Raw genomic sequence first — 14,011 nt, 5'->3', positions numbered from 1 at the left:
CATGTTACCTGTCTCAGAAACTACAAGTCCAGGTCCCTGGGCATACTCTGGCTTTTGTCTCCAGGCATCTCTGATCTCCGGGATCTTTCACCCCATCCAGAATCTTTCTTCTAGTCAAGATCTTTGTCTTTGTCTTTCCTGGTCCCCTCTTCTTTTCAGGAACACTTATTTTTGGCCTCCTCTTCTTTCCAGAACCATAAACCCCGGTTTCCCAGCCTCAGTAGTCTGTGGGCAGAAGCGGAGCATATGATCAGCCTCTTAATTTGCGGTTCTGTCTCATGTCTCTCTGTTAATTGGAGGATTTGGGGCATGACACTTTTGTTTAGTCCAAGTGTTATCAAAATGTACAACCAGCCCATTCCAGTTACTTCTGCTTGAAAGTTCAAAAGTTCAATTCTGGCCATTCACTGCAACACTTACATAGGAATAATTATCTGCTGCCAGTTAGTGTTCAGAATTTAAGCCTTTTTTTCAACCTATGACTCTTGGTAATGATCACTGCATGAGATGTAGGGCCAGCTCTTCCTTCAGCCTCTCAAGTTCAGTTACCTAAAGGTCAGCGACAATGGTATATCTGTGCGTGGCTGGGCTATTTGCAAATTTGAATGTTGACTGTACATATAAATATTGCACTGTGCATAACGAATAAGAGATGCTGAGGCATCTAAAAGGAGTGGAGGGACCTGAAGTCCCATAGAGATTCCTGGTGCACCTTATGCTTTCTGTTCTCCCTGTGACTCATTTTTTCCTCTCTGCATTTACAGGCAGCAGACTCCAGGGACTCCCTCTCTATGGCACTGTATTCTCAGTGTTTCTCATGGCTCATTAGCAAGATTAATACGAAGATCAAAGGCAAGGAAAACTTTAAGTCTGTGGGCATCCTGGATATCTTTGGCTTCGAGAACTTTCAGGTCAGGATTTTATCTTTTGCAGGGCGTGTTGGGTTTGGAGAGGTCAGTGGATGTAGGGAGGAAGTTTTTAGGTTTGTATCTTGTGTAGGATAGCATAGCACATTCTGGGACTTCTCCACTGCTCCCTACCCCTGAGAGTGGCAAAATCTACTTAGCTGCCCATTTCTGGTAGCTTTAATTGTGTAGAGTGATGTTCAAGGTCTGATTTGTGACACAGACCTGAAGCAGATGTGGTGTGGTAGGTAATATTGATATTTATGGAACTATGTTTCTTTCTTCCTAAGAAGAAGAGAAATGTGATTTTTCTTATCATCATTTACTACCATATAGACCTCCTGCATTAGGCTAGCATGAGCTACAAAAGCTGTTCTCCTGATGGGCCTCCCCATACTGTCCTCCTCATGTCCAACTCACAACCCTTGCCTATGTGCTCTGTGGCTTTATTCCAGGCCTGGCACCTTCCCTGTAGCTGTGGCAGGAGATCATTGTGGCAGGGAAAATAATGTTGAGTTTTATATTTTTGTTTCTTCTCACAGGTGAATCGTTTTGAGCAGTTTAACATTAACTATGCAAACGAGAAGCTGCAGGAATATTTCAACAAGCACATCTTCTCCTTGGAGCAGCTGGAGTACAACAGGTGAGGGGGCCTCCCAAACTCATCTACCTATTGCGTGAGGAGCAACCTTCTTTTGTTTGTTTGTTTTGATCATGGCTGTTAGCTTCATGTAATGACTCCTAGTTCTTGAGTTAAAAGAGAGCAAACTGTTAGCCTCTATCCATTCTGTTTGTATCACAACTTATGTTATCAAACTCTATTATGCCATACCCCCACAATGTGTAGTTTTGCAAAATAACAACAAAACAGACCTTCACAATTTTGAAATTTCAAAAATCTTAGTCTAGATTTTCTTCTTTTTCTAAGCTGAACAGGAAGATCTTGGGCTCTAACACATTAGAACACATGGTCACTTGCCTGATTACTAACTTTTGATGATTTACCTAAGGTGAAGGTATTGTTATGCAGATGCATTCTCGGTGTGCAGAAAGTAAAGTCCCTAATAGTAGATAGGTATCTGGCAGCTCTTTCTGTTCTAGAGAGTCCTATGCTATGAAAATGGCTCTTTTACTCAGCAAGGAGATTTAAATCACTGTTTCCTGAGCTTAAAGAGCTTGGGGCTTTCTGCACAGCTGATTTTCTTTGCGGACTTCGTATTAGATTGTATTTTTTAAAGTACCTGGGATGCTCTAGATTATCTCAGCTTCTAGAGAAGCCTGCTAGAGAAGTACTTCAGTTCTTGTTCTGAAACAGAAGCCTTTATGTTTGTGAATGAAGCAATTGAGTCAGGTCAGTGAGGGCAAATGAGAGCAGCTTTGTAAAGGGAGTAACTGAATAGGCAATTCATGAAATTCTAAAGATTACAAAACTGCAAGACTATTTACGTACTCACTTCTCAGGCCAATTCCACCATTGCAGGAAGCTTGTGTTAAGAATGGTATCATTGCAACAAAAGATTTTTTCCTGATGATTACATAGGAGTTTAAATTCTGTGTCTGAACTTTGGAAAGGATGAGAGAATTTTATTATTAACTTCTTTTCAATTATTGTAGGGTAATGTGATTAAAGCTCACATTTCACAGTAGTAGCTTCACGTCCTCAGGTTTAATAAATAGCTCCATGTATTTTGTCACTCAATTAGATAAGGGGTCTGTGGCACTAGAGACAACTTGACTCGTGTGATTTCATTTGTTTTAGATAACTCTGCTTCCTTCAGTTCTGGAAGGACTTCTTGCTCTCAGAAGTGATCCGAGAGGCCTTTTTGTAAAAATATACGGCCTCTTGTACTGGGTCTGGCTGGGATGTTAACTTTCCCTGCATCAGCCCATACAGTGCTGTGCTCTGCACTTGTAGCTAAAACAGCAGTGGTATCACACCAGTGTTGTGTCTGCTGCTGAGCAGTGCTGGCACAGCATCAGGACTCTCTCTAACCCTCCCAGGGGGTGGGCAAAAAAAAATGTGAGAAAAGAAACATCACCAGGGCAGCTGACCTAAACCAACCAAAGGGATATTCCATACCATATGATGTCACACTCAGCAATAAAAGGTGGAAAAAGGAAGAAGAGGGGAGGGGTGGGCTCTCGTGAAAACGTCTGTCCTCCTCCCGAACACCGGCTACGTGCGTTGAAGCCCTGTTTCAAGGACGTGGTCAAGCATCGCTCATTTGTGGGAAGTAGAGAGTAATTTCTTTCCTCTGCACTTCCACATAGCCTTTACTTGTTTTGTTTAGTTTTCCCTTTCCTCCTCCCTTTTCCCCTTTCCTTTTTTTCCCCTTTAGTTAAATTGTTAATTGTTTAGTTAAATTGTTTAGCTAAATTGTTTAATTAATAATAATCTTTCCTTAATAATTATTTCTTTTGTCCTTTAATTAAATCATCCTTATCTCAACCCATGAGTTGTTCTTTCCTTTACTTCTTCCCCTCCTCATCTAAGGAGGGGGAGTGAGAGAGCAGTTGTGGTGTTCAGCTGCCTAGCACGGTAAAACCACCACACCTCTCTGACACCCATTGTTGCAAAGATTTAAAACACTGTGAACTGGTATTTTTTGTCATTAAGGGGGTAAGATATTCTGTTCCCTTTGGAGGGAACTTCTTTCCATTCTTTAGAAATGATTCTGGTTTGCTGCTCCCAGCTGTTGGCCACAGGTTTCCGAATGCTTTGAACCTGAACATACAACGTCTAGGCTAAAGGGTTTGTAGGGAACAGCTTCACTGTCTTCAGAACATTAGCCTTTACCTGAAAGCAGTCTGTATCAGTGTCAGTAAGCAGCTTCACACATAGCTGTAGTTTTCCTTGGATTCCTGAGCACGAGTTACTCACAGGCTTTCTGGATTCGTGGGTCATCGGTTGACTCTTGAAGCTGTGTAGCAAACTGTCCAACATCACTACCAATTGGGCTGATGTTCATCTCTCCTGAACTAGCAGGAAATGCTTTCCATCACCTGGAAAAATGGAAGCACCAGAAACTGAGAGCAACTACAGTTCGTCAGTGCTTGATGTGGAATTTGCTCAATGACTGTAAGATGAGCATCAGTCTAAATCACCTGGATGGATAAGAAAGGCTGTCTCCTACTTACATCTCCTTGTGTTAGCAGTGCCTTGTATATACTATTTTATTTCCTCAGGCATGGCAGAGCCCAATTCCTGCAAACCCTCTTCAGTCCTGGGAAAGCCATTCTCAGCCTATTCTGTTCTCAGTGCTCATGGGGGCTTTGGATCTTGCTTTTCGTGTTTGATCTGTTTGTTCCTGACTTTCAGGGAAGGGATAAACTGGGAAGCCATTGACTGGATGGATAATGCAGAGTGCCTGGACCTTATTGAGAAGGTGAGCAATTATCTGGGACAGTTTCCAGGGACCACAATGGTGACTGCTGATTGTCTTGGGGCCTTCCCTGGGGTCTGCTGGTTTTAAAAACAGGCGGTTGCCTAGATCCTCTTTCCCTTATGACCTGGCAAAAGTATGAGCTGTTCTACCCATAGTCTCAGCTCAAGAAAGCATATCTGTGCTTGCGAGTGAAAGCAAGCTTAGGGAGGGTGTCATAATTTAAGATAGGGAGCATGGTTTCAGTAAAACCTTAATGTGATTTGCTAATAAATTCTTCACTTCTGTTCTGCTTGCTGTATGTGTTGACTAGCCAGAGTTCTGCTTTCAACTCAAGCTTTGCTGGTTTATAACCACGGGTTATTGCTCAATGTGCTGTCCAAATCTCCAGTTTTTGGCTTGGTGATGTGTAGTTAGAGCTTTTGCTGTCTGTAAAGCTTGTCTCTTGTTTGGCTGTAGAAACTGGGTCTATTGGCTTTGGTGAATGAAGAGAGTCGATTCCCGAAAGGCACAGACAACACCCTTCTGGAAAAACTTCACAGCCAGCATATGGTAAGTAAGAAAATAACCCGGCAGGCAAATGATCAGTATGTTAGCCCCATCAGCATTTCAAAGCTGAAAGTGAAGTTTTTGTTGATGTAAAATATGTTCTTTGTGCAGGAAATTTGAAATGCCCTAGGCTCGAGTCTGCAAGTATTTAATAAGGCTACATTGAACAAAAGTAGTATGTGAAGAAACTTGTAGATGGTCTCTTGCACAGAGAGAGAGGGAGCATGCATACTGCAGGCTGCAGGTAGAGGAGATTTGAATTTGTGGCTTGGGATGAAGGTCAGGTTCTGCTGGTCTGTGATGGGACATGAGGCAGCACCCCAGGTACAGGATGTGGCTGCACAGTGTGGTTGGGTTTCTTCTGCCAGCTGACTCACAGGAGCCAGCTCCAGAGCACATCAAATCTGTCTCCTGGGGCTGGGGACAGATTTGGCTTCATGTTTTTTAATGGGAACTCTCTTATTGTTCCTAATTAATTATATTCTTTCCTCCTCTTTCTTGTATTCTGGGCATGGGAGTAGAAGGGCTTTTTCATACAGGTCTGAAAGTTACCCTGGGGACACAAAAACCACAGTGAGATCACTATAGCAGTCCCTTACCCTGTCTCCAGTACAGGCAGCATTCTGATCCTCACAGTAAATAGACTGAAAACAAAGCAAGTTAAACCCCGTAGCAGGCACTTAAGGAACAAGTTACTACTTTAGCAAGAACAGAGTCAGCTAATACATTACCTAGTCTGCTAATAAAGGCTTCATCGAAGCCTGAAAACATACAAATTTGTAGCCTTTATTAGTCTTTTTTTTTAAAAATTGGAATAGATGCAGATACTCTCATTTTTCAAATGTACATCTAACTCTGCTAGTAATACTCATGGCTGCAAATTGGATATAATGACAACTTCTATTTATTCAAAGTTTTGCAGAAATATTTCCTTTCTTTAGGCTTAAGTGGATGCCTTCGATTTAGTCCATTGTGGTTTTCCCTTGTATTAAAGGTCAAGGTATATAAGAATGCCTGATTTACCTTTTTTATTGTTGTTGGTGTTTTATATATTTTAGTGTCACATTAATATTTTTAATACATCCCTTATTTTGTATTTTCTTTATGAAATGTCCCAGCCTCTTCAGTTTGTCTCCAGATGGAGAAATTTCAAAGCTCCTCTTTCTTTCTGCTGTTTGTCTCTGAACTCCTCTAGGTGTTTTCTCTATTCTTTTCTGAGATAAATATTCAAACCAGAAAGCAGTTCCCTTGGCAAGAAGGTACCTGTGGTTTATTGTACAGCAGCATGAGACTGTCAGTATTATTTTGCATTCCTTTATGCCCCACAACATTTCGATTGCTGTTTTTGGTGATTTTTGTTCATTGACTAGCCTTCTCATTAAGCTGTTCATAGTGTCACTTCTGTCTGCTTTGAGGAGATAGCAGTTAACGTGGAACCCCAGGGAGCATAGGAGAGATAGAAGATGCTGAGGAGTTGGAGTGCAGGGAGGAAAGGTGAAGTAGACAGTAGTCTAGTGTTTGCGGTTTTTGAAGGCAAAGTGTTCTTTATACCACTAAAGTCTCTAGTGCAGGCTGGAGGAGCACTGGAAGGCATCCACTCACTGTTGCTGGAAAGCCTGATGAACCTTAAAGGAAAACAAGCTGTCTTCTCTGTGTTTTTTTGTGGATCACAAAAGGCTTAAGAAAGAAGACCATGAGAGCTGGGATTTAAGAGAATATGACCTCTGGGTCATATTGATGAAGAGCAACAGGGGATCCGGGAGAAGGAACTAGGAGTGTTGTAGGCATGGGTAAAACATATGGGCTTGGTAGGTGGGAACCGGGCAAGTATTTGGAAGTGAAGTCCACTTTGGGTTACTAATTAGATAGACCTTATGAAAATAATCAGAGTTGTAAATAGCAAGAGAATAAACTTATCATGCACTTGCCTTTTTCTTACTCTACCTTACATAGTCACTGCTGGAGGCAGGATACTCAGCTGGATCGTTCATTGATCTCAAGTAGCATGGCTGTTCTTGCATATTTAAGGATTCTTATTTTAAAAAAAAGAAGGAAAAATAAAGGGAGAGACTAGAACAGCTAGTAAGGGAAAGTAAAAATTAATATGGAAAAAGAGAAAGAGAGGTGCAAAGAAAGATGGAAAACAGGAGATTGGTATGGTACCTCCTTTGACAAAGAAAAAGCGTGTAGGTGTTCTGCAAAGCTGCCATCTTCCCTGCATCCTGATCCCGTGTACTGCCCCACGTGGTTTGTGTGGAGCCCAGTCTTCATGGGTGTCAGACATGCAAGAATTAACATTTCATCCATGGCATGCCTGCCCAACCTTGATTCTGCAAACCCTTGCTCACATGAGGAATGCCTTGAAGGACTGGATTTTTCCATCTTATTGGAATAACATATTTGCAATGTAGCTGCAGATAACTGTTGCACATGTGGTCAGGCTCTGCAACAACTAAGGTCCTTGCCATCCCAGCATCGCCATAGTCATGGCCGAGTTTCTGACTGAGCCTATGTATTCTTACGGTGCCATTATAAGAAGCCTTTTTTTCCCTTTGATTTCAGAGCAACCATTACTATGTGAAGCCTCGGGTGACAGACCATCAGTTTGGCATAAGGCATTATGCGGGAGAGGTAGGTGTTCGTGGTAGTTCATGGTGTATCTGTGAGATGCTTGCACTTGGGCTTGAGGTCATGGAGCATTTAGATTCCCAAAGTCAAGAATCTCTCTGAGCTGTGTGTATGCTCTGATCTTAGTGCCCCATACCTGAGCACAGGAGGTGCAATGGGCTCAAAGTAGCATATCATTCTCCAGCAGTATATTCGCCAACTTGGACATTTGTTTTTCTCAGGTAACTTTTGCCTTGGGAGATAATAAACTCCTCCTTACTTCTGATATTCATGTTTTCTTTTCTTGGACATTCACAAACAAACAAAACCCAAAATAAAAATCACAAGGACACTTTCATTGTTGGGGAAGAGGAGAAAAGGTTACATGCCTACTGCAGAAAGGAAAAGGCCTCCAAGGTTAAACGCTGCTCTTTGTTATGGAGGGGATGGAACAGATGGAGGTGTGTCAAGGGAAGTCACCTGCACACTAAAGAAGGACTAATCTTCTCCTAGACTCATCTGCTGAGCAGCGGTGGTTGGGAACTCAGGGCACTACATGGCACAGTTAGTATTTCCTGCTCATACCTCACAGAGGATTTCCCCACACTGTGACTGCAGGCATATTTCTGCAGCTCTTTCACTTAGCTCCTGGCTTTGTGTATTTATTTTTTTTAATTGATGGCTAAAAGCCACTTTCTTGTTAGTAACTGCTGAGCGCTGGAACTCTTTGACCCCCAAAATTAGGATCCTGGCACATGCCCGCAGTGTTACTGTGAAGCACTGCTGGAGGCTTTGTATATTGGCATGTTAATGTAGAAGTGCTTAATGATTTGTACTGCTCTGTTCCAGCGGCTCTGTCTGTGTTGCAGGTGCTCTATGATGTGAGAGGGTTTCTGGAGAAAAACAGAGACACCTTTCGAGATGACATTTTAAACATGCTGAAAGACAGCAGGTATGTATGTCTCCCTTATGCTTGTGAAGAGGCCACGACTGCTGGGCTGGACTAAGCCACATTCATGTAATAACCAGGCCAAGGAAAACAGTCGTTTAGTCTGAACATCAGGCATCGTTCTTCACTATTCTTCTCCTTGTGCTTAACTGCCCTGACAAAAGAAAGGAGAGCTGGAGAAGACAGATGAGGCACAGATGAATGATTTATCAGTACCCTTGTCCCAGTTTTGAAAAGAGCAATGAAAGTAAGACAGAAATTCCCACAGGCAATTCTGGTTGTCTCCCTCTTTTCTTCCCCCTTTCCTCTTTTTCCTTCTGCTTCCCTGTCCCAGCAATGGCAAATTTGCACCTGAACAAGTCAAGGCTCTTTGCCACATTGTGAAATGCTTGCCTTTGCACAGAGACTGCTTGGTTTCCATCCTGCTTGTTAGTGGAGAGCTTCCATGGTGTGCTTCATCCTTATCCTGATCCAAACTGAGCCATCACTGTGGGGCCAGCTGTGGTCCCAGTTTTATACCCCAGTGACCCTGCAATGTGACCTAGAGAAATGAGCTGACTTTCACCTTGATCAAGGTCTACAAGGCAGAGATGGCACGTATTAGAAAGAGAGAGGTGTTAAATGACATGGTGGACCCCAGACGTTTTTGTGTTGCAGCTCCACCACATGCTTTGTACCACAGTTCATATATTTACTGTCTTTGGGCTCCAGCCTGATGGGGCTGTTACAGAATTGCATTTGCCCAGAAGGCAGCTGCAGAGTTTGCACTTGACACAACCTGAGAGAGCTGAGAGGACGAGCTGCTCTTAGCTGCCTTACTCAGACAGCGGCATCTGGGTAATATTTTACACAGGGCTTGAAGCCAGAATTGTGGTTGTCATTGTCCAGCATTACCAGAAGGGCTCAGGCTATTTCAACAAGCCAGAAAAGGAAATTCTGCTACAAATAGTCATAACAATAAATCGTTGTGTAGATTTTGTACGAACCAGCACCACTGTCTAAGGAGAGGCAAAATGGCGCAAAAAAAGATCCCACAGAGGTAAAAAAAGATCCCACAGAGATGACCTACACAGTGGGTAGCTCCAGAAGTCTTCTGGCCATGGAAGGGCTGTGCTTGCAGGTGCAGGGGCATGGCTTGGGCACCATGGCTGATAAGGTACAAGAGCTAGCTCTGGATGGGGATTATAGCACACAGCTTAGCTGGAATGCCTTCAAGGCAGTTTTGCTTGGGGGCATATAGCTAGAGGGAGGCGTGCTGGCCAGTGCAGAATGGAGACCTTCCTTTGTTTAATATTCTATTCTACAGCCTGAGATGGGTCTCTGGCTTTGCAGCCAAGTGTGGCACACAAGGCAGCCCATGTGGTCTGAGCAGACAGATGGAAAGTATTAATTTCCTCACTGAATCACCCAGCTGAACTGCTTCCTGCAGACACTCTGTGGTGGCAGGAATAAAAATGAGGTGTTTCTTACTGGGATGGGGGCAATACCTAAGAATAAGAGCCATCTTCTCACGGGTGGTTGGTGTCTTGCATCTTCTTTAATTCTTTTATTTACCCTTAGGCTGGACTTCATCTATGACCTTTTTGAAAGAGTCTGCAGCCGTAGCAGTGAAGAGACACTGAAGATGGGCACCCAGAGGCGCAGACCGACTGTCAGTTCCCAGTTCAGGGTAGGATGTTTTCCAAGAGAGCAGCAGGCTGCTGGGGAAGAGCAGATGGGTAAAGCAAAGCCTGCGGCCAAGAGGAGTCATTCATCCTCATTTTGTGTCCAGCACTGTAAATGTGCAGGAATGTGGTACAGCTAAAAAAAGACAGTGCCACTGCCTGAAGGATTTCTCTGTATGGTGTAAGATGTGAGATGTTAAGACTGGGCATAGTGGCAGAGGAAAAGAATATCAATAATATTTTGTTAAATATCTGAAGCTTTTTATGTTCTTTGATCATTTATGTTGGTCTGGTGTTTCAGTTAGGTGTATGTGTTCAATTCAGGCCACATCTTTTACAAGCATAGTGGCAATTACAATACAACCTTGTTGGGGGGTTTCATAGCCCCAGGTTCATACCTGCACGTATGAATTTTCTCCATTAAGATTGTCTGCAAACTTATGTTAATGTCACAGTTTTAGGTTCCTATATAAAAAAGCTTGAAAGACATGTAAAAATAATTCAAATTGGCTATAAAGCTTAGAAAGCAGGGATGGCTATGTACACAGTGTTGCAGTAAACAAACTCTGGGTATGTTTTGGACAGGAAGAAATCTCCTGGGTTACTGAGAGCAGGCTCACTGTGTTGCAGCGTTAAGACCTATAGTATAATAATAGGTTATAATGCAACATGTGAGTTATAAAACCCATAAGAAAAAAAATCTTATGAATGAATCTATCTGCATTTTTAAAACAAGTTAAATAGTTGGAAAGAATCATGATCAGATATTCCTTGTTCCAGCTCTGAAAAACATTTTTCAGACAGAGATACGATTTATCGTTTTATTACTTTTAATTTAGAACAGCTTTACTTTTTTACTTGATGAAAACGATATAAGAAAAAACAGGTTTTGGTAGGCAGAGTCAATGGAACACATCAGGAGTGGGAGGGCTGCATGAAAACTGTGTTGCATCAAGAGTAGCACTTTTCTCTCCTGTAGTGACTCAGCCCTTGGGTTTTGTCTTACTGCTTTTTAGGATTCTCTTCATTCACTGATGGCAACGCTGAGCACTTCCAACCCATTCTTCATCCGCTGCATCAAACCAAATACAGAAAAGGCAAGTCTTTCTTCCAGCAAAATGTATACGTGCAATACAGGTGCCCATGAGTGCTCGCACAAATGCCTGCCTGACAGGTGCCTCTGTGCAGATCCGAAACTGGGGATAAAAGCAGTTCACCCTTCTCATCTGTTTTTCCTTCTAGTTGTTTTATTGTTTAGGAAAAATATGCTCTTCTGTTAGTAACCAGATAAAAAAAAAAAAGCTGAATATGATACAGCCTTTCCCACCTCCTTCTGTGCTTACAAAACCTGGAAGATGAACCAGGCTTGTGTAGAGCCCAAAGCTGTGGTAGAAGAAGCAATCACTCCTGCTTGTGTTGCCTGCACACGATTTGTTCTGGAATGCAAGGTTTGTGCAGTAGAAAGTGTCTCCTGCAGCTCCCTGGCTCTGAGGCAGAGGAGATGGATGCTTCATGAGCAAGTCACAGTGCGTAGAGACAGGCTGGCTCTCGCTTGTGCTGTGAACCGTGGCAGGAGGATATGCTGCTGACTAGACTGGGTGGAGAGCCCTAAGCTGATCATTTTCTTTGTGTGTTTTGAAACTCTATGCTATGGCAGAGAAAAGCCTGCTGGGGCTTTGTGTCAGAAAAAAAAAATCTGCAGTTTGTCTTCATTTTTGGCAGTAGAAGGCTGATAGGGTCTTGCAGGCTACACGACTGCAAAGATAACTGAGTCAGGGTTCTGCATTTTGTATGTGTTAATATCATTGCTCTACTGCCATGATCTGACAATGACAGCACTCTGCAGACTGCTTTTTTCTGGGATCTGCCCAACTCCCTTTTGTCATCCCTTTTGCTGTACCATGCAGTGTCATGAGGTTGCTTTCCCCTTAAGCCAAACTTTTCCCTCTTCACATGGCACGCCCAAGGGTCGGCTTCCCACAGAGAAATGGACGTACAACCTGTGGTTGTCTGTGCTCAGAGAAACCATTCAAGTCAGCAAAGAAGTAATACCAAGATGAACACTTTGGCTCTCTTCTGATGTGTTTTTGAATCTGGATCATAATGCAGGCACCAAACCGCTTCAATCCAGATGTGGTTCTGAACCAGCTGCGGTACTCAGGGATGCTGGAGACAGTCAAGGTCCGGAGAGCAGGTTTCCCTATACGGCGCCTTTTCCAGGACTTCCTCAGCAGGTAATTGCTAGTATTGTGCCAAAAGCTGTAACGGTGCCAAGGTATACGATTTTATATGTTTGTTCCCTCTATAACTGCCGTTACTGATATGGATCATTTGTGTGATGTTTTTCTAACCGTGTCCTTATTGACTGTATCACAAACTGACTTGGATGTTCTTTTGGAGACTGCTTGCCTTTAGGGTAAAAGTAAGAATGGAAAAATAGCCAGACAGCCCACATTGTTTGTAGTTTTGCCGTAGATTTGCTTGTGTGATGCCGTGAAATCCACATGGTCATAGCATGTAAAGGGACAGTATCATGCCCTTTAATCTGGAAGGCTGAAGGAAATGTTAATGGGCAATATAATTGATTATTAATATTGGAGAGAGTAATTATTTCTGTTAATTATCTGCGCCAAAAGGATTTCTTGAAGTTTAAGGCTAGAAGAAAGTATCTTGGAGCATTACATTCCACCCCTATTCTGAACAAAGTAACTTGTGATCAGTGAAAGCATAAGTTTCAGAAAGACAGTTGTTCTTTATTGAAAAATGAAGTTGAGTTTATCTTTTATTACTGGGATCGCAACAATAATAGCCAATGTGATAACAGATAAAAGTTGGGGAATGGAGGTTCCCAAATTGTGAAGGAGGGAGGTCCCAGCTGGAATTTCTCTCCCAGAGGGAGAAGGACTAATGAGAAAAGGATTACTGGAACCGTGTGATGCGGTGGAGGTGCGCGGGCTACTGTCACACATAATCTCATGAGATTCTGTTTGGTTCTTAGGTACAAGATGCTTGTGAAGGTACCACATTTCTCAGACAACAGCAAGGCTGTATGTGCAGACTTTCTTCAGATCTATGACAGCAGGAAGAAAGAATGGCAGTTGGGTAAAACCAAGGTACTTCATCAGTGTGGCTTTGTATGAGAAATACCAGGGTATGGCTTTGTTCCAGCTGCAAGGGGATGCAGTTGTATCTGGTGAGACTCGGATCAGTAGAAGGACGGAGTAGTGATGACCCTGTTAGACCCATAGGCATTGATCTGTGCCACTGACCTGTAACATCTCAAATGTTTCCCATGTTATGTACCTAGAGATGTAGAAGGCTTTCTGGTTTTGTCTAAACTCTCACTGATCCAACCAGATTGATTTGGTTGTGTCTGATCCAATTTAAGGATCCCAGGCAAGATGTCATTGTATGCAACTGCAATGTGTGCCATTAACTCTTGCCTCTTTTGCCTGATATTTCGGTCTGCTTGGCTAACTGAAGTTCCTGCAGGAGGCAGTGAGCCTGGTTTATATCTAAGCTAGGAAGAGGTAGCTAGACCACCAGATGTGTGACAGCTTTCTGCTGTGGAAGCTTAGCTGATGGTTGTGCAGTTAGCACAGACACTAGCATACGTTTTCTGGGAAAAGGTATCCAAATGCTTCTTCCTACTTGCATAACTCAGATTTTCCTTCTGTTTTCATGAATGCTTAACGCTTCTCTCTTTTCTGGTGCAGCCTGCAAGTTGTTATTTTTTTTCTCCAGACATCTAGCTGGAAATATACCATTATCTTTCATGTGATAGGGAGGGAGCTGATTCAGTCTGTTTTTTTTTTTCAAGCTTTGAGACAGCTTCATAAAGAAAGGGGTGTGAGCTTTGTGAGGTACATTGCTCTAGAAATCTAGGAGTGGGGAATTGTATCTATCACAACTTTACACATACTCCAATAAATTCTTTGAAGAATATGCCAAGAT

The 14,011-nt window shown here is 42.8% G+C and overlaps 1 protein-coding gene across 3 annotated transcripts in view; it reads left to right on the top strand.

The window, feature by feature from the left end:
* LOC121072237 (unconventional myosin-X-like) overlaps nt 1–14,011 on the top strand; it is an 85,731-nt gene that overhangs the window by 32,096 nt on the left and 39,624 nt on the right. For 2 of the 3 annotated variants that reach the window (XM_040561663.1, XM_040561665.1), the window contains 10 exons: nt 765–911; nt 1,448–1,548; nt 4,225–4,291; nt 4,748–4,840; nt 7,400–7,468; nt 8,314–8,396; nt 9,954–10,062; nt 11,074–11,154; nt 12,167–12,291; nt 13,056–13,170. In XM_040561663.1, the coding sequence (XP_040417597.1) occupies nt 765–911; nt 1,448–1,548; nt 4,225–4,291; nt 4,748–4,840; nt 7,400–7,468; nt 8,314–8,396; nt 9,954–10,062; nt 11,074–11,154; nt 12,167–12,291; nt 13,056–13,170 (990 nt within the window). The remainder of the gene's footprint in view (nt 1–764; nt 912–1,447; nt 1,549–4,224; nt 4,292–4,747; nt 4,841–7,399; nt 7,469–8,313; nt 8,397–9,953; nt 10,063–11,073; nt 11,155–12,166; nt 12,292–13,055; nt 13,171–14,011) is intronic. The other variant, XM_040561664.1, reaches the window with a different exon arrangement.

This window comes from Cygnus olor, chromosome 6 (assembly GCF_009769625.2).
Source record: "Cygnus olor isolate bCygOlo1 chromosome 6, bCygOlo1.pri.v2, whole genome shotgun sequence".
Lineage (NCBI taxonomy): Eukaryota > Metazoa > Chordata > Aves > Anseriformes > Anatidae > Cygnus > Cygnus olor.
The sequence above is the reverse complement of the archived record's forward strand: the minus strand, read 5'-3'. Positions and strand labels throughout refer to the sequence as shown.